The 25353-nt window shown below is 52.2% G+C and overlaps 1 protein-coding gene across 3 annotated transcripts in view; it reads left to right on the forward strand.

Moving 5' to 3' along the window:
• The window catches only part of SH3PXD2A (SH3 and PX domains 2A), a 235606-nt gene that overhangs the window by 99963 nt on the left and 110290 nt on the right, over positions 1-25353 (forward strand). For all 3 annotated transcript variants that reach the window (XM_073904239.1, XM_073904238.1, XM_025880796.2), the window contains exon 4: positions 17116-17192. In XM_073904239.1, the coding sequence (XP_073760340.1) occupies positions 17116-17192 (77 nt within the window). The remainder of the gene's footprint in view (positions 1-17115; positions 17193-25353) is intronic.

Raw genomic sequence — 25353 nt, forward strand, 5'->3', positions numbered from 1 at the left:
AACCTAAGCTTCAAAATAAGGGCGCTACGAGAGGAGGGTTGAGATGAGCCAGTGACTGGTAACTTGGTGCCTTCTCTGCTTGGCACAGTGTTTACTCTTAGCTTCTTCTTTCTGATCTCAAAGATGAATTTACACCTTTAATAGTTGGTAATTGGTGAAGATGGCTTAAGAAAGGCCTATGGGGTTGGCAGAGCTGTTCTCTCTTACTAGCAAGTGGCCCTATAGCCAACTTTTTGCAGATTTGGCTATAGGTGAAAAGTTGCCAACAGCTTCTGGGGAAACTGTGTGTGAGGCTTGGAACTTTTAACAGATTAAACAATTGTAAGGGAAAGATTCCTCCCTAAGCATTATAGCTATCATTTAAGTACATAACTCTTGCCAGTACTGTGCAAAGGGTCTCATGTGCTTAGATCGCCTCATTTGCTGACAGTAGCCCCACTTTACAAATGACTTGCCCAGGGCCACTCAGCTAGTAAATGGCAGAGCTGGGATTCAAAGCCAAGTCCTTCTACTTCTAAGCCCAGGCTCTTGACCACTGTTCTCTGTGCCCTGTCAGTGCTTGCTGCAGAGTGAGACTGACCAAAGATGGACTGCCTGGAGATTAACAGGTGAGGTTTGATGTATGAAATGGTGGGTGGTGTACCAGAGTGTTTGCATTTCTTTAAACTTCATTTCAAGTTTTGTATATTTTTTAAATTATATCAGTTAGAGGTTTATCAGTGTTGTCCTTTTTTGGATACTTAATGAAGTATCACATTCCTACAGTTAAGGTCTTGTCTAGTTAAGACTATTTTCTGTTACCTTTTATTTGACCTACCCAGGTTGAGCCAGCCACCTAGTGGCCAATGCTGGAATTGCAGGTATAGTGGCCAGAAGGGAATAATTGACTTCCAGAAGGCAGGCTTTGTAAACACACACCTATAAAGTAACCATGTAGCAACAATCATCACAATTGCCTAAACCAAAGCTCAACAAGGGACTAAAAAAGAGGAAGAAAGAAATCCCACTTTACCTTTTCTATGTGGCCCTAAAACCAGAAAGTTTTCATTCGGGACACCAAAGAGAACCTTAGGAAACACCATGTGGTTTTACTTGTTCATTCCTAAAACTCGGTGTGAGAGGAATTCTGAGCGTGCTCTGCTGTCCCCAGTTTCTTTCACTGTGCCTGACAGTTCCTCCTCCAACACCTGTGCATTGTAGTAGAATTCAGTGTATTCATTCAGATGCCTCATTCAGGACCTCAGATGAGAAGAGGTCCTAGCTCTCTGAGGCTGAGTTGCCCCCTCTGGGAAATCCTAGGATTGGACTTGATCCTGACTAGGTTTCCTCGTAGTCCCAATATTTTGTGATCTAATAGCTTTTAAGACCGAAGGAATAAATGCCTAATGATGAAATAGCATACCAAAGGTAAAACATTTGGGGGAAACAGAGGTCTTGTAGGCCCACCTCAAATCCCACTGCATTGGCAGAATATGGCTGCCTCTGTATAAGGCCAGCTTTGTGCCCTTCCCCCCACCCCCCATTTCCTTTGGAAAGTGCAGAAAGCCCCCTTGTCTTGAATGCTTCCCTGCAAAGGGCTCCTGCTGAAGACTGCACACACAGCCAAGACTTTGACCTTCACCTTTGCCACTGACTTACTTGGTGAGAAAGAGTTTTTATCCTCCTCTCTCTAGGTTTTGGGGGGGTTGGGGGGAATCTAGCTAGGGTTAGCAAGAATTCAATGAAAATATGAATGGAAACGTGGTCTATAAATAACACTGCCCCCAGAATATCTGGAGGCATGAATACCGGCAGGCAGCAGACAGTCACAAATCATGACGGCCTGGACAGTGAGTGAGCCTTGTTCGTTTGCTGTGGGATCCCTCAGGATACTTTAGATTTGCCAATGGAGCCCTAGAGAAGCCCTCTCTCTTTCCGGGCTCTAGAAACGCCTTCCTTGTTCGCTGCCCTCACACCCATCTTCTGCCAGATCTGCTTTGTGAACAGAGACAGTGGGGCAAAGTCAGGCAGCAGGCAATCAGCCTGCTTTTAGTCTCAGCACTGTGTGACTTGGGGAAATTCAGAAGATATCTCTGGGCTTCACCTTTTCCTCTGTGGTCATGGGGATTTAAAAACTGGAGTTTTTACTTTTTTTTTTTTTTTTTTTTAAGAGAAGGAGAGCGAGAGAGGTGTGGGCAGGGGCAGAGGGAGAGAGAAAATCTTAAGCAGGCTCCACACCCTAACATGGAGTCCAGTGCGGGGCTCGATCTCACACCCCTGAGATCATGACCTGAGCCAAAATCGAGAGTCAGATGCTTAACCAAATGAGCCATCCGGGTGCCCAAAAAACTGGAGTTCTGTAGAACAGGAATCATGCCTTATTTCATCTTAGTTAAGAGGGTGGAGTCTAGTGCTAGATCGCCTGGCTTCCAATCCCTGTTTTGCCCCTACTAGCTGTTTGACCTTGGGAAAGTGACTTAACCTCTGTGTACTTCAATTTCCTTGTAAAATGGGAAGAATAATGGCATCTACTCTGTGCAGCTGTTGTAAGGACTTAAGTGAGTTAATATTTTCAAAGGGTTTAAGCCAGTGCCTGACACATAGTGAACATATGTAAATGTTTATTAAATAAAGAAACAAATCCATAGATCCCCTGCGCCTGGAGTATTACCTCACAAATGTGTCCAGTGAAAGACCGAATGGGTTAAGGGTCATGTAATAAGATTGTTCTTATTGAGTTCTTTCTAAGCCCAAAATGCTATAAAATGAAAGTGGGGTTTTTATTCTTCCCTACTGGGGAGACAGGAGCTCAGGAGCTCAGTACACTCCCTCCTTGTCTTCATCCATCGCTTGTGCCTTATACACACCGGACTTTGTTTGCCCGGGAGGAATCCCTGGAGCTGATGCATCTCGGCGGGTAGAGAGCATGCTCATTCTGACGCAGTGTTCTGCAGCAGCAGCAGCCTGTCTACATAGTCTCATCCCCCACATCCTTTTTAGCTTTACATCCACATTTTGCTTAGTGCCAACAAAGTTCTTTGCAAGCCAGGCTAGCTGTTACATAGACAAGTACTTGTGTAGCATTTTGCTAGGTGTGCACTGTAAATATAAATAAGAGAAACTAAGAACAGAAAGCTCACTCCTCTCAGAAAGGAACCTGAAATGGACAAAGGAGGAAATAAGCATAAAGAGCACTGAGCCGGGAGTCCAGTGCTGGTTCTAGGCCCAGGCCTACCTGGGTTAGGTGTGTGGCAAGGATCATCCCAGCAGCTCCCTGAGCCTCTTCAGATCTGTAAGGGAAGTTAGATTAATTCAGTACTTCTCAGTTTCAGAGGTGCACGGGAATCATGAGAGGGGCTTTATGAAAAATGCAGGTTCTCACCCTGCCCCCCACCATTCCCTTCCGTTCTAACTCAGGGGTCGGGGTAAATCCCAGGAATCTGCGTTTGTAACCAACACCCCGACTATCTGTGATTCAGGCAATCCAGGGGCTTTCTCAGGAGCAGTGTGGGGGGCGGTTACCTAGTGCTATGTAAGAAATTACCCCCCAAATTTAGCAACTTAAAAACAACAGCGGACATTTATCATCTCACTGTTTCTGTAGGCCAGGAATTCAGGAGCAGCTTAACTGCACGGTTTTGATTCAGGATCTCTTTTTTTTTTTTTTTAAAGATTTTATTTATTTATTTGACAGAGAGACACAGAGAGAGCAGGAACACGAGCAGGGGGAGTGGGAGAGGGAGAAGCAGGCTTCCCGCTGAGCAGGGAGCCCGATGTGGGACTCGATCCCAGGACCCCGGGATCATGACCCGAGCCGAAGGCAGACGCTTAACGACTGAGCCACCCAGGCGCCCGATTCAGGATCTCTTGTGATGTCACAGTGCAAATGTTGGCACAAGGCGTAACTGGAGACTCGCTGGGCAAGACGGCTCGCTCATGTGGCCGGCAGACTGGTGCTGGCTACTGGCAGGAGGCCTCGGGTCCTTGCCACGTGGACCCCTCCATAAGGTGCTTGAGTGTCCATACACCACGGGGCCAGCTTCCTGCAACGTGAGTGATCTCAGAGCAAGACAAGAAGGGGGCTGCGGTATCTCTTAGAACCTAGTCTTAGAAGTCACCCTGTCATTTCCCCAGTGTCCTGCTGCTCCACGGGTCAGTCCTATACGGCCTGGGAGGGGACTGTGTGAGGCGAGGGACCCATCACCAGGGGCCACCTCAGAGGCCGACTACCACAGGCTCCTTTGAAATGGTGCCGATGGTGTCAGCCCTTGTTGTGGGGTTAGGATTGGAGTAGAAGTTAGACGGAGGAAAGACAGCTGAGTTGGGGGCCCTGGGGAACGTAACCTGTAGGTGCAAAAGCCGCAAAATCCACCCCAGAAACAGGCTGCCAGCCCCAGTGCCCTGCCAAGCCCCAGCCTGGCCGCTAACTTGCTCTGTGAGGTTGGGTAAGCCATGGCCATCTCTGAGCTCAGTCTTGACCTCAGAGAGCGAGGGGGCTAGACATGATGACCTCCAGGATCTCCTGGTTTTAACCCCAGGATCCATGTGGACTGTGGTGGGCTTCGACACTGGTGAGAACACAGGCTTGAGCCCATGCCGTCCGTGCCCGACCAGTGACCAGGCCCAAGTGTGTCCCCCATCCTCTGACCGTCAGGGCTAAGACTGGAGGGAGAAGTACTTCAGAAGGGGCTGATGGTGCATGTGTCCACCGCCCCCCCCCCCGCCCCCCCCCCCCCCAGGTAAAAACCGTGGTCCTTGGCTTTGACGGTTTAGGAACTCAGGGTGTTTCTGAAATAATACAACTCGAATGGCTCTGCATTGCTCTGTGTGGTCTGTGTGATCAAGCCCCTGTCACCCATTCAGTATCTTCTAGTACCACTCGTTACACCCCGTAACCTCCCAACACATTCATTTCCTTTAGCTGGATTCTAGTATCTCTGGACCTTTGCTCAGGCTCTTCCCTCCTTCTGGAACATTCTCTCCACTTCCCTTGCTCTGGCTCATTCCCTCCACTTTTCAGGTCTGTCCCCTTCCCGTGTGTCTCTACTATAATGGGTCACTCCGCAGCACAGTGCCCACACAGACGGCGCGCTCTGTGAGGCCTGGGCTGCATCTGTGTTGTGTGCCGTCACGGCCCAGCCCCCGTTTCAGCGCCTGCATTCAGGAAGGCTGGATTACTAGTGAGTGAGTGAGTGAGTGAGTGAGTGGTGCTTGCTGACCATGTTCATGGGGTTGGGCTGAGATGTAGCTCTGGGGGAAGGCAGGCCAACGGGATACACAGAAGAAAGGTACACAGAAAAGAAGGAATAGAGCAAAACCATTAAGGGCCTAGGCACTTCTAGGCGGCCTAGAGAAAGGCCACAGCACATTAAATTTCAGCCCTGCCACTGACTAGCTTTGGAACCTTGGGCAGGTCACTCAGGTCACTTTTCCGACCTTCAGTTTCCCCAGCCATAAAATGGGAGTGACAGTGGAATCCGGTACCTAGACCGTAGATTGTGATGAAGATCAAATAAAAGAATAAATATAAAATACACAGCACAGGGCTTGGCACACACCAAGTACTCGGTGGTGTTACCTATTACTTGTATTATCCTCACCACCCTTGCAGGAGGAGGAGGGGAGCCCACAAAAAGTGTTGCTGGGAGGTTGCTAAAGAGGGTTGACTGTCTGGGCTCAGTTCTGCCAACAGAGCCAAAGCTCTAGAAAAGCAGGCTTTGGGGGACTGTGTCCACCCAGAGAGAACCAGGCAAACTTCCCTCTGGCTCACACGGCCAGGCCTGTGGTTGTGGGGCCGCTTTCCAATGGGCCTCTACATCTTGGGGATTTTCCTCTGCTTCAGACCTTCAGAAGTCAACGGTGTCTTTCAGCATCACCCTTGGAACCAGGATGGCCCCTGCTTGCCCATAGCCTCCTCAGCTGGCTGGGCCTTTTCTGTTGTGTCTCTGTGACCCGGAGACCCCATATCCCTGGCCTGCCCCCTCCCCACCCCCCCCCCTGCCCCCCCCCCCCGTGGGCCAGGCCACAGGGAGAGGCTGCCGGGAAGTTCTGCCCAGCGTCCCACCGTCCCCTTTCCTGAGGGCAGCCTCCCCTGGCAGGGAGGAGCTGAGGCTGCAGGGGCTGAATGGGGCCTTTTATTCTGCGGCTCTCACAGGGAGGGTATGAGCCACTGCCCACCACGCCCGCCACACCCACATCCACACGGTGGGGGGCAGCCTGGCCCTGATGCTGGGCTCTGAGTTAACCACACTCTCTGGCCCTGCTCTGTCTGGGTCCCGCAGGGCAAGCCAGCAGCCCCCAGCACATGCAGAGTGAGCTACACTTACTGATCCGCTTGAGGGTATGTGTGTATAAATGAGACACAGTCTAGAGTGAGAGGGTGTCAACACACTCACACTTACCCATTTGGTAAACATCAGTGGGGGCTACTGTGCACCAATCCTTGTGCTGGGCCCTGAGGATGCAATAGCAAACGAGACATCATATAAGAGTATTACAAGTTGCAGTGAATTCTGGGAAGGAGACAGTGGAGGGCTGGGAGAGAGGTGGAGAGGCCCCACCTCACTAGGATGGCCTGCTGAGGCCTCCCCGTGCGGTGATCTGAAGTATGGAAGGCGTTATGTGCCAAGAGCTGGGGGGGACTGTGTCGCGGGAGAGGGAACAGCATGCACACGGGCCCCGAGTAGCAGGTTTGTGACCCTCACTGAGCTCAGCATGGCTGGCAGGCTGAGACCAGAGGGCAGAGGGAGGGGTGGGTCAGACCCTGCCAGGCCTCTCGGGCCACAGAAAGGAGTTCCCATTTTGCTCTCAGTGCCCTGGGAAGGCACTGAAAGGTTTAAGCAAAGGTTTCATTTTAAGAATGTTATTTGGGCTACTGGGTAGAAAATGGACTGGGAATCAGAGAGAAAAGGTCACTGCATAGCTCCTGGGCTATTGGCCAAACACGGAGTGATGGGGCCTCACCTTCTCCGTGACAACAGGTACTTGGTGTCGGACGGCTCCCACGCGCCCAGCCATGTGCCTCCAGTCCCCGTCTCAGCTCTGTAGTCCCACCCGGCATAGGAGAAGGCGGACGCCCAGGCCGGTTAATGCACCCAGGACACCGGGGTTTGAAAGGCCGGGGGCCTCTCAACTCTGCAACCCACCCTCTCTGATCCTGTGCTGGCAGCTGAGTGGCGCTAGATTTTGATTTTTTTTTTTTTTTTTAAACCTTCCCAATGGACCAAGAATGGGAAAGGTGAAATCTGGAAGGTGAAATCAGACTGTGGCCGAGAAGGTCAGTGGCCTCAGCCTTTGCCACCAGGCCCTGCATTAGTGTAGGTATTACACAGGTTTACCAAGCTGTTCCCCAGGCTGTGCTCAGCCCCGTCCAAGCTGAGCTCTGAATGAGACCACAGCCTGTGCCTTAAGGAACCCCAATGGCACCCAAGTGGCGTTTGTCCTCAGCCGGCCACTGTAAGTATTGTTGTATTGAATCCCAAAGCCTCTCCCTTCCCTGGGGCTCAGGAGCACATGGGAGGTCAACCACAATGCCCTGTCTGCCTCCTAGGGTTGGGCTGGGCCAGCCTACGTGCCCTGCCAACCCATGGTGCTACCGTAGCCAGCATCCCTCCTTGATCTGATATTTATTGGGAATCCCTAGATGCCGGCTACCTTGTAGGGGATTCATAAGACCCAAGCTGCTATTGTCTGGCAGCATGTAATCCACAGTAAGATCGTGTAGCTAATGAAGTATCTCTGGTCTGTAGCAGGGCTAAAGACCAAGGCTGGGCATTCTGTGAAACAACGACAGAACAAGCTGACAAATTCAGGGGTTTTGTTTCTGTGAACACAGCTCTTCCCAGAGCTAACACTGTAGGTAAGCATCTGCCCCGTTTACCACAATTAATAAAAGTGTTCACATTTCATAGAAAAGGGACTTCATTCCCAGGATCCAGACTCACTGTGAACTTAATTTGCTGCAACTTGAATCAAATCTTAAAGCGTGTATTTTTAAATAAGCCTGGAGAAAATAAAAGTAGATACCACTAAGACAATAAACGTGTTAGTGGCCCTTCTCTACAACCCACTCCAGAGTTCTAACATTGATACCAGGACAGAAGTGCTAACAAACCCCACCTAAAATCTGCTCTGGCGCAATCAGGGTCTTCTGGGGTTCACGCGACTCTCTTTCTTGGCCTGGGCACTGGTTACCTAGGGTGGGTTCTGTTTGTGAAATTGAGCTGTACATATGCATGTGCACTTTTCTGTATGTATATCATACTTCAAAAAAAGGTTTTTTTTTTTAAAAAAAGGAAAAAATTGTTCTGATCACAGATGGCTTTACAAGGCTGCTCAAAAAGACTTCAATTCCGTTTGATTCAGTAAAGATGAATTAAAACCTCTGCTGTGCCTGCCAGGCCTAGGTGCTTTCTTTCTAGCAGACACCCATAAATCCCACCTGGCCCCACTGAGGGCGGGGCAGTGAAAGGCTGTGTTCCCTTAAGCCTGGCTCTGCCCTGGGGATGGGACCCTCCAAACCAGAATTTGGAAGATCACTTACCTCCCCTGGAAGTGATGGGTCTTACTGTAGGCATACTGTGGCTGCAAGAGAGTTCAGGTTGCCATCCGTGGAAACCCTGGTGGATTTTTGCGAGTCTGTTTCCCCGAGTGTGTGGGAGAGGGGGCGGAGAGTGCCGCGTGGGAGGCTCACCTGCTGAGTCACCCTAGCGCCCCCAGGTGGGCGGGTGGAGTGAGTAATGGCTGCCTCTCGGCTGTGTTCTGCTTTCTGCTCTTGGAACTGGGCAGACGGAAGAGCGTCCCAGAGGAGAGCAATGGGAGCTGCGTGGGACACTGTTTTCAGGGGGCCGGGGTTTGAATCAGGAAAGGTGGCTGCAGGCTGAAAGGAGCTAGTGTTTGGCCTTGAGTGGAGAAGACAGGGGATGGAGGGTGCTGGGGAAACACTATGGTGCTCAGATCCCACTGGCCGGTGAGGAGGTGGGCGGGGCCAGGTTGTACCCCCACCCCCACGCTACCCCACCTACTTGACCTGGAATTGTCAGCTCTTAAGAGATCCCATTTGCTCAACGTTTGTTACGGGCTGGGCTCTGTGTTCGACGATTTTGTACACAGGTTCGTTGACGCCTCACAGTAATCCTTTGAGTTAGGCATTACAAGACCCATTTTGCAGTTTGACGAAACTGAGATTCAAAATAGGCAGTGACTTGCCCACATCACACAACAGTAAATGGCAGGGCCAGATGTACTAGTCAGGAACCTATAGGTGACAAGGACTAGACCCATCTCAGTCTGGTTTAAGAAAAATCGGGGAAATTTACTGGCTCACATAACTGAAAACTTCGGGGGTAATGGTTTCAGGCATGGCTGGATGCAGGTGACCAAATCGTGTGTCTCTCTAGTTCTTAGCTTTGCTTTGTTCTCTGGCCACTCGGACAGGCTTTCCCCCAGATGGTGACAGATTTGCAAAGATCCTTCCTAGCAACTTGGGTCTACAGTGTCTGAGTTAGCAGCCCTTGGAGAAAGAGTACTTCCCTTTCTGGTGGTTCCAGCAAAAGTCCCGGCTAATTCTCCTCGGACCGACTTGGGTCACATGCCCCAGGCTGGACCATACTGATTGGTAATGCCAGGAGTTTGGGGTGAGGTGAGCCCTACTGAAATCAGACAGACTGAGAAGGAAGGAGGGATTGTCCCTCAAAAAGCTCAGGGCACTGCACTAGAGATGCTGATGGGCAACCCCACAGATGCCTGCCATGCTAGACTCAGAGCCAGAGCTGTGGGGGTGGAAGCTAATTATTCTTTTTCCTCCCCACAGGCAGTGCCTGTGTCTGTATCACTGTCTCAGTCTGGCCGGGCTGCTATAACAAAAAAACACAGACTGGGTGGCTGATAAACAACGGAAATTTATTCCCGACAGCTCTGGAAGCTGGAAGTCCGAGATCACGATGCCAACGTGGTCGGGTGAGGGTTCTCTTTCTGGTTGCAGATTTCTCACTGTATCCTCACAGGATGGAGGCCTTAGGGAGCTCTGTGGGGTGTCTTTTATAACAACACCAGTCCCATTTGTGAGGGCTCTGCCTCCCATCTCCCCTCACCCCCCCCCCAAGGCTCCACCCCAATACCATCACAGTGAGCATTAGGATCTCAACATGAATTTTGAGGGCTCAGACATTCAGACCATAGCACACTCTATGAGCTTACATGCATGTCATCTTTTTCAGGGGTGGGGAGGTTCCTCCGGTGACCTTTGCATCTTCTCTCCCCAAGCTGGTTTGGCAAAGAGGCTCTTTTGGGTGCCACATCAGCCAGCAGAGCCAGAGAGGACCCCCCCCCCAATACTTACTTGCTCTCTGATCCACACAGCTTGTCTGTTCCCTGTTGGGCTCCAGAGACCCTTGACACACTCTCGCCAGACAATCCTCTGACCCTCCTGAGGGCATCAGGCAACACCCACATTCATGGCACTCAGCTCCGTGCCAGGGATTGCCAGGAACAAAGGGGAGTTATAGAAAGTCATCCCTGCCCTCAGGGTGACTGCAATTCAGGGATACAAGACTGTCACTTGTCAGGCCAGCTCTGCGGACGCTCCCATAACCCCGTGTGGTGGGTTGAATCGTAGCCCCCCAGAAGATATGTCCACATCCGAATCTCCAAACCTGTGAATATGACCTCATGGAAAAAGGGTCTTTGCAGGTGTAATTACGTTAAGGGTCCAGAGATGAGATCATCCTGAATTGAGGGTGGGCATCAACCCAAAGATAGGTGTCCTTATGGGAGAAAAGCAGAGGGAGATTGAGACACAGACGGAGGCAGGAGGCCACGTGAAGACAGAGGCAGAGGCCAGAGTGATGCTGCCACACGCCGAGGAACACTCGGCGCCACCAAAGCTGCAAGAGTCCAGGATGGATTGTCCTCTGACCCTCCAGAGGGAGCGTAGCCTTGCCCATGCTTTCAGACTTCTGGCCTCAGAACCAGGGAGAATAAATTCCTGTTATTTTAAGCCACCAACCTATGGTATTTTGTTATAGCCGCCCTGGGAGGCTAATGCACCGCCTTCCCTCTTTGTCCTCAGATCCAATTAGATGGGTAGGAGTGTCGCTCGTGGAGAACAAGGTCTCTGCCATGTGGTCTGGGGCCTCCAGGCCCTGCTGTGGCCTCCCCTGTTTCTTAGGCCAGTCTCCTGTGACGCTTCAGGCTCTCTGGGCTGCACTGAAGGGAGAGGGTTGGGAGCACCTGTGCCCTGGGAGACTGGGGTGGCCTATACCAGGGGGCCCTGAGATGGTGGCTCCCTGATAAATTTTCTGGGACAGCAGGAGATAGGAGGTGAGAGTGAGGTGACTGCCAGAGGGTCCTGGAGCCTGGCAAAGGAGGGCAAGGCAGGCAATCAAGGAAGGCTTCATGGAGGAGGCCTTGGGATGGGGAAGGGGGCCCAAGGTGCTTCAGAGAAAACCCAACTCCTTTCTGTGGCTTACATGACTGCTATGTGGCTTCTTTTCCGTCTTTCAGCTTCCCTGTGTGGTTGCCTCTGGCTGAGCGCTCTTGCCCCAGAGCTCCCTCTCCGCCTCAAAGTCTCCACCAAACTTCCCTGACCACTAGCTGAATTCTCCCTGCCGCCCCAGGCATGCCCCTTCCCATTACCCTGCTTTATTCTTTTTTAGAGGAAGGGGGAGACACATTTGCAACCAAACTACTTACTAGATAGGAAAATCGTGTACTGTACCCCTTCTCTGCTTATCCCCTTCCCAGTTCAAATGTAAACTCCTTGAGAGCAGGGTCCCCATCTGTCTTGTTCTCTGTGGTGTTCTTAGCACCTGGAGCTTCAAGACAGTGATGGATGGATGGCATTCCAGATGGCAGAGAAAGCAGGGGAAACGAGGTTATGTGGGGAAGTATACATGCACACATACACACTGCGAACTTAAAGAAGAGAGGCTGCCAAGAACAGATCAGCTTGGAGGCACCAAAAGAGGACCCAAGGCGAGTCCTTTCCTACTAGCCAGTGGCCTGGTTAATGAAACAATTCATTCTCTAGAAGCCAATGCCAATTACTAAGACCCATCAGGTACCGCTGAGATGCCTCATTGGTATCCTGGGCAGGAGGAAGCAATACGTCTGCCCCCCAAGCATGGGGACCTTCCTGAGTCAAGGCCCCATCTGTGTGTCCTGGCTCAGAGTGGACACTCCTGGTGAGAAGCTCAGGCCACACTGGGGACTGGGGCAGAGATTGACCTCTGCCAGGCAATGCCCACCAACCTGTGGCTGATACCTGCCCCACCAAAGCAGGGGTGGGGAACAGGAAGGACATGGAGGTGTGCTGTTTCAGGAAGCTCTTTCTTTCCAGAGCCCACCGGACACTGGGGTCCCCTCTCCTTCCCACTTTGTTGGTCCGTTCCACCGGTCCACTTGTATCAGATAGGCAGAGACCTCAGGACTGTTTGTACGTGGTGCGCCATGGCGTATCCCACCCTCCACGGTTACTGCTTACACAGTTCTCAGTCAGCCCCCAAAGCAGCTATTCCCCAGACCACAGCATAGCCCCTAGCAGGATGGAGACGTTGATAATGCTCCCATCACACACAGAATAAAATCCTAAGTCCTCACCATGGCTCTCAAGGCCTTACTTGATCGGACCCCAGAGAACTCTGGATTCATTGCCTTCTCTCTCCCCCTTGCTACGTGAGCTCCAAGATCCCAGGTTGAAATCTCCATTCAGCCACTTAATAGCTGTGTTACTTTGGACAAGTCCTCTCTGAGTTACCATCTCCTGTGCAAAGTAGGGATAGTAAAAGTACTTGCTTCGGGGCGCCTGGGTGGCTCAGGTGGTTGAGCATCTGCCTTTGTCATGATCTTGGGGTCCTGGGATCAAGCCCCGTGTTGGGCTCCCTGCTCAGTGGGGAGCCTGCTTCTCCCTCTCCCTGCTGCTCCCCCTGCTTGTGTTCTCTCTCGCTCTCTGTCAAGTAAATAAATAAAATCTTAAAAAAAAAAAAAAAGTGCTTGCTTCAATGTTGTGAGGTTAAGCAAGAGAATCCAATGGAAAGCTCTAAGAATGTGCCTGGCACATAGTGAGCACTTGGTTACTATTTCTGCTTGTCCCGCTCCTCCTCTGCCTCTCAGTGCCACCACCCCCACTGTGTACATCTTAGGGCCTTTGGAGGGAGAGCTGTGGAGCCCCAGGCCTTCCATCTCCAGATGAGACTGCAGAGGCCACAGTGGAGGAGGAACTCGCTTCAGGGCCACACAGCTGGCCTGTGGCCCAGGCAGGACTTGAACCCAGGACTCCTGCTGAGTCCCCCTGCTCCTTCTGCTTGTCCTCCCTTCTCAGCCCAGCACAGAGCGGCAGCAAGCAGGACCTACACTTATGTGCTTGGACCCTATCAGGCTGGACAGCGTTCTTCTCCACTTTAAGGAATGAGTTACATCCTGAGGTCTGTTTCATGGCCCGTGTGTAATCTTCCTTATGATGCTTTATCATATTTCTGGGGCAGCATCTGCATGGCTTTGAAGACTCTGGCAGGAGCTATGAACAGGCTGAATTACATTTATAAGAGGCCTTTAATGCCCTGTGGTCTCGGCTTCTTTAATGGGGATTTTCTTCCTCCTCTTTTCCCCTCTCCCTTTCAATCCAGTTCCCGGTGTGGCTTTCCTGGTGCAGTTTGGATTCCTAACAGAGAAGTCAAGACCATAGAATCCCTTCCAAATCTTCCCTCCCTCTTTCCCCTTCCTACCCTCTGCGGCCTGTGCCAAAGCCCCAAGAAAAGAAAATGTTGCTCCTGTCAGGATTTCAGTGGGAAGGAGAGAAGCCCTGTTGGGGTTCCAAAAAATCAGCCGGGAAATGGCTGCTATGGAAATTCTCCTCTGACTTTGCCGCTGAGCAACAGACCCATGAGCCTTGTGTGTGTGTGTGTGTTGGGGGAAGGGGGAGGGGTGGAAGGTGTCCGGCACAGAGGCAGGGCGGCCTCACTTGCAGGGGGTCGGCGCGAGGGGCGAGGTAGGGGTGCCGTACCAGTGTGGGTGGGGAGCCCATGCACCTGTCCCCCCACTTCTCCCACCCCCATCCCTTCCTTCTCCCAGCCTTCTGCACCTTAGGGAGGCCTTCACTGTCCCTTAACCATTAGTTTTCTGCTGGTTCTGCCTGCAGTGGGATCAGGTGTTCTGTGATCTTTGTATCTATCCCCACATTTTGGGGACACCAAACTCAGAGGAGGGGTTAGCCTTGAGATTGGGGCATTGGAGAGGGAGGCAGTTTGTCTCCCATCTGCCTCCTCTCCTTTTCCTCGCTCGCCAGGATGGGAAGGGACAGGCGTGCTATTTTTGGAGAATGGATAAGTCGTGTTTCCTCTCCTTTCAGGAGGAGCGCAGGGTAGAGCCAGGTCTGTGGGCCTGGGTCCCCACTGCGGTCTCTCCTTCACTTTCCTCCGCTGCTCAGACGAGTCCTTCGGGTTGTCGCGTGGCCACAGGCGTCCCTGGGCCAGGGGAACTTCCAGCTCCCGAGGAAGGAGGCTCAGGCAGAGCGCTCAGAAAGCCTGGCCAGGGCTGCCTGGCATCTGGTCAGGCCCGAGAGTGGGTCTCCTGCTGCTGCACGTGTAGTGCCCGCGCCGTCCCCAGGGCTGTGCGCCTATGCCCCTGCGGCATGCGGGCAGTAAGGTGACAGGCAACCAGAAAAGGGGTAGGAGGCAAAGAGGCCAGGAATACCAAATCTGTGACATCTTCCCCCAAGGAAAAGAATTCTCCCGTGTCTTGATAAATCACGTTTTATCTCCTTTCAAAAGGAACACACGTGGCAGAGCCAATTTATCTTGATGACATTGTCCAGTCTGCGGAGTATCGTGCCTCTGCCGGGGAGATGGCTCGTGTGCCCGGCCTCAGAGAGGAAGGCAGGAGAGAAAGCTGGAGGGACAATCCAGGAGAGGAAAGTGAATGGGCCAGCGGGTACCTGGGGGGCACCTTCTGCTGTGTGCAAAGCCCTGTGCTGAGTGGAGTGTGGCACCAAGGGGAGGAAGGAGCTGGTCGCATCCGATGTGGGGGGACGTGAGACACAGGGCTGGTGACCGGTACCTCAGGTGACAGGGAGCTCAGGCGAAAGCAGCTGCCTTCAGTGCCCCCCACTCCTGGACCCCTACCCTTCACCTCTATCTCCACAGGCTGCTCATGGGAACAGCCGGGGGCTTTGTTCCTAGCCTCACAAACCTACTCTGCTCAAGTGCCAGAGATGCAATGCTCTCATATGGTCCCAAGCGGGGAGCTGGTGATAAATGCTCCTCGCTCGCCCTCAGTCGGGATACCTCTGAGGTATAGTCCATTTTACTATCCCCCGGAGTTCAGCAGCGGACCTGAGCTGTGGCTCCCCATGGGGATTAGCTGGCTGGGTAACACTCCCTTCCCTTTCCTGCCTTCCTTTCCACACCCCCCTGGCATCGTCCAGGAACAGGTCCCAAATAAACCACTGATGCACCTCATCTCTGGGTCTGCTTCTGGGAAACAACCTAAACCACGACAACGCTCAGTACCTCCCTAGGGCCTCGACAGAAGAAGCTCACGTGAATTGATATGCAAGCTACATATTTGTTCACATGCAGTGGCATTTATCTTAATTAGAACTCCTTTGATGCAAGTGATAAAAATCCATCTCCAACTAATTTCAATAAAAAATAATTTTTTTGCTTTATACATGTGACAGGTATCAAGTAGACCTTGGGTTCAGAACAGCTATGTCCTCCAGCTGCTCAAAAGATGTCAAAGGAATCTGCCCTTTGTCATCTCTTTACTCTGCTTTTCAACCATTCAGGAAGCATTTATTGAGCATTTGTTCCAGGCACCGCCCCTTTCTCTCAGTAGGTTTCCTTCTCAGGCAGTAATAAAGATGGCCACAAGAAGCTCCAGGCTTTCATCCTTCCAGCTCAGCGACTGTGGGAGAGAAAGGGCTCCAGCAGAAGTCTCAGGGCTGACCCTCCTTGGGGCAGATCGGGTCCCCTGCCCATCTCTGAGCCAATCACTGTGACTCTGGTTGGCTGGGCTGGGTCACATGCCTACCCTTGTTGCCAGGGAGTGTGGTTGGCCCCTTTGAACCACAGGGACTGGGAATGGAGGAGGGAGGCTCTCCAGAGGGAAATCGGACAGACAGGGACAACAGATGCCTATTACAGCTCTAGGACCAGCACTTTGCCGCTTGTTGAGCCATGTGTTTCTAAGATGTGCCACACAGGCCCCTGATGGAAAGAGGCTGTCAAATACCTGTAACATACAGCAGAATGGGGCACATGCCTTAGGAATGGACAAAGTGTGTGAATGTTCTGGAAAGAGGGAGATTACTCCCAGCTTGGCCAATCAAGCAAGAAGGCCTTCTAAAGGGGCATTGACCTAGACATTGATGGCCACGGGCCACAGAAATGTCAGCTGTGTTAGGACTTGAAAGTCGGACCAAGGAGTTCAAATTCTAAATTGAACCGGCTGAAAAGGACTATGCATTGATCTCGTTGTTGAAATGGAATTGGGCTAGCTCAGAAGAGCCTGCTGGGAAGGTTTGAGGGGCTGGCATTTCCTGTAAGCCCCGCCCATACCTGCAGAGGGGTGTACCAGCCCATCTAAACCATGACCTGAACTGCTAAAGGCTGTGTGTACAGAGAGGCTGGAGGAAAGTCAGGCTGGGGCCGCCGTGCTCCCTTGGCGTTGGCCCGCGCCCGCCCTGGAAATAGCCACCCACCTAAACTAAGAATAGGAATTCCTGCCTGGCTGGCAGGAGTGAATGCCGATTTCTCAAGGAGGGAAGGGCCTGAGAACAAAACACAGCGTGTGGGTTGGGCTGTCCTTTGTATTTATTCGTGAGGTCACTTGGGAGCCGCGCCCACGTCAGGCCATCGATCCTGCCATCAGACCCAGACAAGGTGATTTGGCCAAGATGGCAGCCTCGGAGGCTGCTCCCGTGCCCCAGCGGTCCTGGGCCCTCAGCCTCGGGCGCCTCCTGCCCCCTGGGAGAGGTGACTGTTCCTCTCTTGTTTTCTTGACAAGGGGCAGAGGTGGTGGCACTTGGTGGCCAGCTAAAACGCTGGGAAGCCGAGGGAGAGGGAAACGGGAGGGCAGGAGGCCCGCGTCCCATGGCAGCTTTCCCCAGAGTCACCCGGCTCACAAGCGTCTCTCTTCCAGGCAAAATCCTCTTCCGGAGAAGCCACATCCGGGATGTAGCTGTGAAGAGGCTGAAGCCCATTGATGAGTATTGCCGGGTAAGGCTGTGTCTGGGCGGGAGGCGGTGGCGGGGGGGGGGGGTCCATCTGCCAGAGAGTCTGTGCATCTGTGAAGGAGGGCCGTCTGTCCCAAACCTCCTGCTGCGGTCTAGCAGGTGCAGCCTGACGCCCAGAAAGGCCAGGGCAGTGGGTCTGAGTGTCCCTCAGGGAGGGGTCACTCGTGACTGGGCCACCCTCTGGGGCACAAGGGCCTTGGGATCACAGCTGAGACTTCTTTCGGGACATGCCCATGTTTACAAAACACTATTTTAAATCACTTCCAGTGGCTTGGGAGCTCGGGTCTCCCACCGACGGGATGTTCTGTATGTGACATTTTGCTGGACACAGGAGAGCTATTGCTTTGAATTACTTTTGGGACCAGAGTTGTTGGAATCGGTTCTGAGTTCAATAGCACCTGAAACCTCTGAAATGCCTATTTGTTTATTCACGGAAGTCCTGATGGTTACGGATGTTCATGTACACATTTTTAGCCATGCAAGTGCTCACACACTCACACACAGAGGCACGTGTGCATGAAAACAGCCAATGCCATAGAAGAGAGGGAGAGTGTCAGCAGTGTCATGAGGAAGAGCCCATTTGTCTTTCCAGTTTGACTAGAGCCTGGGACCCCTGCAGTGAAAATGACAGGCTCCTACTTCAGTGGCCTTGGCACCTGGCCTCCGGATGGCTAGGCTACCTGGGTTCAAATCCCTCACTAGCTCTGTGAACTTGGGCAAGCCACTTAACTTCCCAGAGCCTCAGTTTCCACATCTGTGTGATAGGGAGGAGAACAGTAGCTCCACAGAAGGCCGTCATGGGGTGGAAAGGAACTGCCTGACACAGGCCAGGCACCAGCAAGCGTCCTTCACAGAGGAGGTATTCAGTTGACGCCAGCTCTTGATTATTATTACTACAAGGCATAAACAAGTTAATGTTCCCACTGGCTTTCATGGAGATAGGATTTCTTAGTTAAGTGAAACCCGCTGTGGAGTCTGACTCAAGAATCTTGAGGAGAGGCAAGTGTGGGATTGTCTTTGGTTGCAAGTGCTGCTATTAGAGTGAGAAGAGCTGGGATCGAATCCCACTGCCCACCCCCACCCCGCCACTAGCTCCATGACTCTGGGCAAGCTAGTCTACCTCTCTGAGCCCCAGGTTCCGTCATCTATAAAACAGGGTAAAGACAGCTCCCTTGCAGGGCTCCTGAAGGGGGCTAGACTGGAGAATGTGTATCATAGTGTTTGTCGCTTCTCAAATGCTCTGTCCCTACGCAGAGTTGTGACTGCAGGGTCTCTTTATGTGCTAATACTTCATGATTCAGAAACACTATGTTGGGCAATAAAATGTTTAAATAAGAAGCAAATTGCTAAATGTATTAACTGGTGCTCCCAAGACAATAGGAAGACGAGCGCTCCCATAGAGTCTGCATTAACCCAAGTTTCAATTTTGTAGCTGTGTCAATTATACCTGATCACATTTTCTGCCTTGACCTAGAAAGAATTCCCCATGATAAATTCCCTTACTTAACCCGAGAAGCTCCTCTTCTTCAGATCAATATTCATTTTTCTCTTTAAAGCGCATTTGCCATTTCCAGTTCAGTTGATGGCTGCCTCCTGAGCTCTTACTTCTCTTTATTACTTTCCCAAGAAGCTAAATAAATGGGCACAGCCCATGGAGGAGGGGGTGAAGGGGGCAGGCCTCTCCCAGCTGGGGATTTATGGCTCACATCAGCCTCGGAGGCTGGTGGAGCCTGAGGCATCTGCAGTCGTTGTGTCCTGGGCCATCCGGAGGAGGAAACCGATAACATCTTATCTCCGGGGATCAGGCTTTGAACCGGACTCCTGAATCAGGATGAGATTCAGGGGGGCTCTGGGGCCCCAGTGGTGCTGCTGCTGGTGGCCGGGGGCGCCATTTAAGTGGGGTCTGCAAGAGGCGGGGCCTCCTAACCTGATTAGCCCAGACAAGAGCTGCTCAGAGCCAGGCAACAAGGAGCAGTGTCCGGGATTCAGCAAGCAGCCAGCCCTCTCTGAGGCCTCTAATTTACTCTGGGAATGGCAAGGGGGGGCAGGTCAGTGCAGAAGTGACCTTTCATTCTGCTGAACTAGAAAGCTGGGATCTGTGGTCTGATAGTCAGAGACCTTGGAATGACCTTGCAATGGCCATTAGGGATAAGCCAGAAACAGTGCTTATGGCCAGTGCCCCCCCGCCGGCATTGCCCATCACAGTTCTGCCTCCTCATGGTCCAATCTGTGGCCACTCGGGATCCAAGTTTTGCTCAACATCACTGGCCCCCTCTGTGAATTCCATGATCGGTGCCATGTACGGTCTACTCCATGGCCAGCCCTTCCTTTGTCCATGTCTGTCCTTGGACACACTGCTGAGAACCTCTGGGGTTTTTATTTCCAGTACCCTGCCTGTGCAGCTCTGCTTGGCTGGCCAATGTCTTCCTTGGACTGCTAGACAACGTGAACTCCTAGGCCAGGATTTGCTGGGGATTCAAATGCACCCAAGACTGTGAAGCTGGCTCTGCACCCAGAGCGACCAGCTCCTCTGCCAGGACTCAGACGTGGAAAGTCTGACCGTGCGGTAGACCTCCCCAGACTTCGGGCTCCCTGCCCTCGCTGGCCAGCCGGTCCCTCTGCCCAGAGGTGGTTTCACAGCCCAAATCTCAGTGTTAATTTTAAACATATATGGAGCAGATTGGATGGGCGTCACGGAAAATTTACCGAGCACCAGCCAGGTGATTGTTTTATGTGGCACTTGAGGGCTGGGTGTCTATCAAGAGGGGTTCCAAAGGCATTTCTTTAACTCCATAAATTAATTTAATGGGCAACATGGTTATGCGGTTAATATTTAATGGTTCTGTGGCCTCAAAAAGTCGAAGACTTTCATCTCACTAACAAGCGTGAGCTATACTTTAGGGGCTCCGACTAACAGTTTTATAAGTGACTCCATTTACCCCGTTCCTGCGTGTGAAATACATGTTTGCAGTGTTTGTCTGTGGGATAAAATAAATATCCCGGGGCAGGGGGTGGGTGGGGGGGCAGCGAGAGGGAATGATCAACTTGCTCTTTGCCATGGTAATGACATTTATACAAGTCTCCATTTCCTGGTGGGTGCAGCTAGAATTTTTTTTTTTTCTTCAAAAAGCTGAGATTGCTTCTATTATTCTGCTGTCCAAGATAGACTTGCTTTCAGGATCAATGGCTTTCTTTGTGGGAGGGATGAGGGGTTGGTTGTAGTCAGACGGGGGGAGGGGGGGTCAGCCCTGAAGGACAGCCTTGAAGGCCCACCCTCCACATCGCCCAGACTCATTCATTTTTATCCCCACTTCCCAGATTCGAAAACTGAGACTATTTTGGGTGGTTCTTAGTCCCAGGCATCTCCCTCCCACCATGCATGGCCCATCATTGGCTCTCACCTTAATAGAGAGAAAGGTTCATGTCCCAACCGAAACATACTCCTTGAAGAAGCACCATGGCTTCCCGTTATACTTAGTCCTAGATGTAGGATTGACTGTTCTTGTGGCCCTCATTCTAAGGGCTGGCCTGGGCCAGGAGTGTTGCTGATGGGGAGACTGAGGCAGAGAGCGAAGATTGATCTGTTCATCCCTTCCAAGTGGGCTGGTACTCTGGGGAAACCCAACTGGTAGAATCTCTCCATCTCTGTTAGCCCACATAGACTCAGGAAAAGGATTTCCAGTCTGGGATAAAGCTGATTGTATCCCTTTTCTCCTTAAAGACCCTCAGGGGAGCCCCCACTGCCCACAAGAACCTGTGAGGGGCTTGGCTGGGCCCTCTGTGGGCTCGTTCCAAGTGTTGCTCAGGCCTTGGCACCTGCCTCTCCTCCCCGCCCTGCAGTCCAGTCCATCAGAAGTGCAGCCGTTCCCAACTAGCCAGAGTCCCTTAGGCTGCCACCCCTTTGCCCCTACTAGTCTTTTTCCTGGGGATGCATTCAGCTCCCACGGTGCCCCTCCTAGAAGCCCCCTGACTCCCCAGGGAAAGCCGAGCACCCCAGAAAACTGTGCATGCCTCCAGGCAGGACACCTATCCTCCATAGGAGGACAGTTTCTGTCTGTCCACCTTCTCCGGACCAGGAGCTCCTTGAAGGCCACATCTGTTACCTTTGCGTCTTCAATAACAAGCAGGAAGCCTGGCCTCATGTGGGTGTCCAGCCAGTGCCTGCCGACAAGATACAAAGATCACACACAAGCAGAGGACACCTCCCAGGAGGGTGACATGGCCCCAAAGCCCCGATGTACCAGGAGCCCTTGTGACAAGGCTTCACTTGCTGCTGCGAACAAGACGCTGTTTCCATTTCAAAAGGATTTTCAGCTCCGTCCTTCAAAAAGAGAACTCCTGTGTTTGAAATACTGATTTACAGAAGCTCCGTGAGCCCAGCTTCCTAGATGGAGATCCAGGAGAAACAGTCCAGGCAGGCCAAAGGCAGCCCAGGGGTGGGCTGGGGGCAGGGGGTGGGCGGCCAGATGGATGGGACTCCAGCCCCGTGTGCCATGCCCCCACCCCACCCTTAGTCCCTGGGCTTTTACCCAGAAGATTTCCATTGATTAGAAATCAAAATGATGTTCCTAAAAAGAGGAAAATGTTTGATCCCATGGAAAGAGCAGGATGCCCACGGTTGTTTTGCCAAGTGTAAAACGTTTTTGTCCTTGCACAGACCTACCCAGAGTGGTGGGCTTCGTGGAGGGGGGTCCTTTCGAAGAAGGTCTGAGGACAGTCTGCCTGGGGCCCCCTCCCATGCCACCGCACTGGAGAAACCAAACTTGTGCCAGCCACATCTGGGTGGAGGTCTCAGAGGTACACAATGCAGCCACCCTCTCTCTTATCTGAAAATGCGTCTTCTAGAATGATAACACGGTGCAAATGGTGGCCCATGTCAGTGGCTCCCAGAAAATGGTGTGGGGCAGGCCAGGAGCTAGAGACCTCAGGGCAATTTAGGACTGGGGAAGCGGGGCCCTGGAAGGACTGGCTGATGGCAAACCTGGGTGGCTTTTTAGCACCTCTTCACCAGTCTCCCCCATCCCTAGGCACCCACTGCCCTCGGCTCCTTCCCTTGCCTTGTTTCTCCAGATCTGCTCTTAGCCAGCTCACAGACCCCCTGGACCACGGAATGGCAAGATCAGAAAGGGACTGAAGTCAGCTCAGCTGACGTGGGACAGGGGCCTGCATACTCTAAGCAGCCCAACGGGGCAGTGCCCCCTCCCTAGATGCTGAGGGCTAGGAGGTCATGCTCATTCCAGCTTTTCCCACATAACCTGAATCGAAAGGCTCGGTCGGATTGAATGATAGGTCAGACACTGAATTCACTCATAATGGTGCTGTTTGCAGTGCTGGAGCCGTGGACTATTAGAGCTGGAAGAAGTTTCAGAATGTCTGTAGCCTGGGTTCGTCCCAGCTGTGTTCCACGGCTGTTAGTAGGAATTGTTGGAGGACCTGCTCTATAATCAGAGACCTGTGGATAGTGCCGGAGGCAGTACAGACCAGTAGATCAGACGGAACACAGGCTCTGGACTCAGATGGCCTCACTGAAAATCTTGCTTACTGGCTGTGTGGCCTTGAGAAATTACTTAACCTCTCTGTGCTTTATTTGCTTCTTCTGTAAAACTGGAATTAGTCATAATGTGATGATGAAATGAGCCAATTCCCCAGCATGTCAAGATTATTAATAAATGCTGACCTAAACAAAGCTCTATAGGTTTCTTCCCTGCAGGACTTCTCAGAGCCTTTGCTATACTAATGAACATGGTGATCTCCATGACCAAGGTGGGCATCTACAAGGCATCATTTCACATGTGCCCACAGAACTCATTTTACCTTCTCATACAGGTGTTCCATGAGATAGTGTGAGATTCCAGAGCTAGTCTGCTTTATTCTAGAAGAAATGACAACCAGAGAGGTGAGGTGAGCTCATGTAGCAAGTATATAGGGGCAGGATTAGAACTCGAATCGAGGTCTCCCGACTCCCATGCCAGTGTTCTTTCTAGCATGCCTCACTGCACTCACCTAGAGAACAATGACAACAAGACAATAGTACAACTGAAATTTACGGAATGTTTACTCAATGCCAGGCACTGTGCTAGGCTCCTCCTCATTATGGTCTCACTTAGCGTCCTAACAGATAGTGCCATATCAAACCCATTGTACTGAGCTCAGAGAGGGCAAGCAACACGTTCAGAATCACACAGCCCATGAATGGTAGAGCCAGGACTCAAACCCGTGTCTGGCTGGCCCTGAGGCCCCGAATTAACCACCCCACAGCAGAAATCCTGAATGTCCAATGCCAAAGTTTTAGGCCTGGGTGGTGTCCTTGGAGATACCCATGTACGGCCCCCACCTGCTTCTCTCAGAACGGCTGGATTGGGGGGTTCCCCGGCTCTGGCAGTCATCACTGGCCCAGGCCCCGGGGACTGACTGCTCAGCATCTAGCCCTCCTGCCAAATGATTTTGGCCAGAGCTGGGCTTGGCGGCGGCATGGTTGGGAGCTGCCCTGAGCTGAGAGCCTCTCGTCAGCCTGAAGTCAGGATGAGCCCTCAATGCGGCTCCCTCCGGGGCTCTCTGTTAAATAAAGATGCCACGGTGGTTCGACCAAAAGGACTCTTTGTCTGAGGCCCTCACAGCCCACACGTCCTCTGCCCCTGGAATGCCGGTCTCTGTCGGCATGAAGAGCCCCTGTGTTCGCTGCTGGGGCTGTGCGAGCCCTTGGCCGGCCGGGGCCAGCGCCGCGGGTGGGTGGCAGTGTGCTCAGCCGGGAGGGTGCTAGCGCTCTGGGCTGGCTGGAAACCTGCCCTAGCCCCCTTCCCTCTTCCTTGCAGGGAGGTCACCCTAGCAGTGAGTCTGCATGCAGCCCGGGTCCCTGGTCATGGTTTCCCTCCTGCGTCCTGCCCACCCAGCGCAGCCCAGCCCAGCCCAGCCCACCCAGCCCAGCCCAGCCCTGAGGTTCTGCCTTGTGCATACAGGCCTGATTTTCCCTCTGTCCCTGTCTGTCATCTCTCTCTCTGTATATCTGTCTCTCCATCTGTGTCTCTACCTTTCTCTGTCTCTTTGTCTCTCTCTGTCTTCCTCTTTCTCTCTCTTTGCTCAGTCTGTCTTTTCCTTTTCCCTCTACCCTTTCTGGGGGAGAAAACAGCACCTACCATGTAGGTTAAGTGAAAACCTGGATGCTTTGGGGTCAGTTTGCACCCATTCTACCTTCTGAGCCCAGGGTTTCATTTTGCACATTAGCACAATAGCCTCGGTGTCCCCGTCATAAACAAAGGCAAGGATGTCTGCCTCCGGGACAAAATGTCTACCTCCAGCGGCACGTCATCACACGTGCTCTGGCAAGGGCAGAGGCTGCGTCTGACTCATCCCTGGGACCCCCGGCAGAGCCCCGTGTCAGACGCACGCACTGAAAAGCCCTCACTGTTTGTTGGATGAGTGAGGTCAAGGGCCCAGGATGGTGCCTGAAACACAGTAGTCGCCCATTAAATGTTCATTTCCCTTCTTTGCTGTTTCTTGACTGTTCGTGGGGATGGAACGTGTTAGAGACCCTTGGAAAGCCATGGGCTCTAGAAACAACAGCTGTGAGTTGCATAGTGTTGTCTTACCTGCTCCAGTCGGGTCTTGTCTCATCTTGCCCAGGTGCGGGTATGACATCAAAAAGGACCATCGTGGTGGGGTGCCTGGTGCTCAGTGCCACACCTGCATGGTTACCTGGCCAGCTCAGAGAAGAGTTGAACAATTGCTTCCCTGTTCCTTAACACTAGACTTTTCTCCTTGCAGTCAAAGACCACATGTGCCTTTTTTTTTTTTTTTTTTTTTTTTTTGCCCCATTATCATGTCCCACTACTATTGGGTATTAGGCTTTGGCACAGCAAAACCCTTCTTCATTCATTCATTTGAGCAAATACTTTTTGCCTGCCTGCTCTATGCCAGGCACTCTTCTAGGATCTGGGGACACACACAGTCAACAGAACAGACTCCCGATTGCATGGAGCTTACCTTCTAGCAAGTTCTTTCCCACCCTTGACAGGGCCTGTGGGCAGGCCACGTGGCCTCTCTGAGCTTCCACCTCCTCATCGGTAACATAAGGTTGAGATCTGCCCTCCAGAGGATCATCATGAGGTTCCCAGTGACTCCGCACATGGAGGCCCCAGCATGTTCCT

The sequence above is a fragment of the Callorhinus ursinus genome, unplaced genomic scaffold (assembly GCF_003265705.2).
Source record: "Callorhinus ursinus isolate GAN/ISIS: 27379988/994484 unplaced genomic scaffold, GSC_fseal_2.0 scaffold20, whole genome shotgun sequence".
NCBI classification, from domain to species: domain Eukaryota; kingdom Metazoa; phylum Chordata; class Mammalia; order Carnivora; family Otariidae; genus Callorhinus; species Callorhinus ursinus.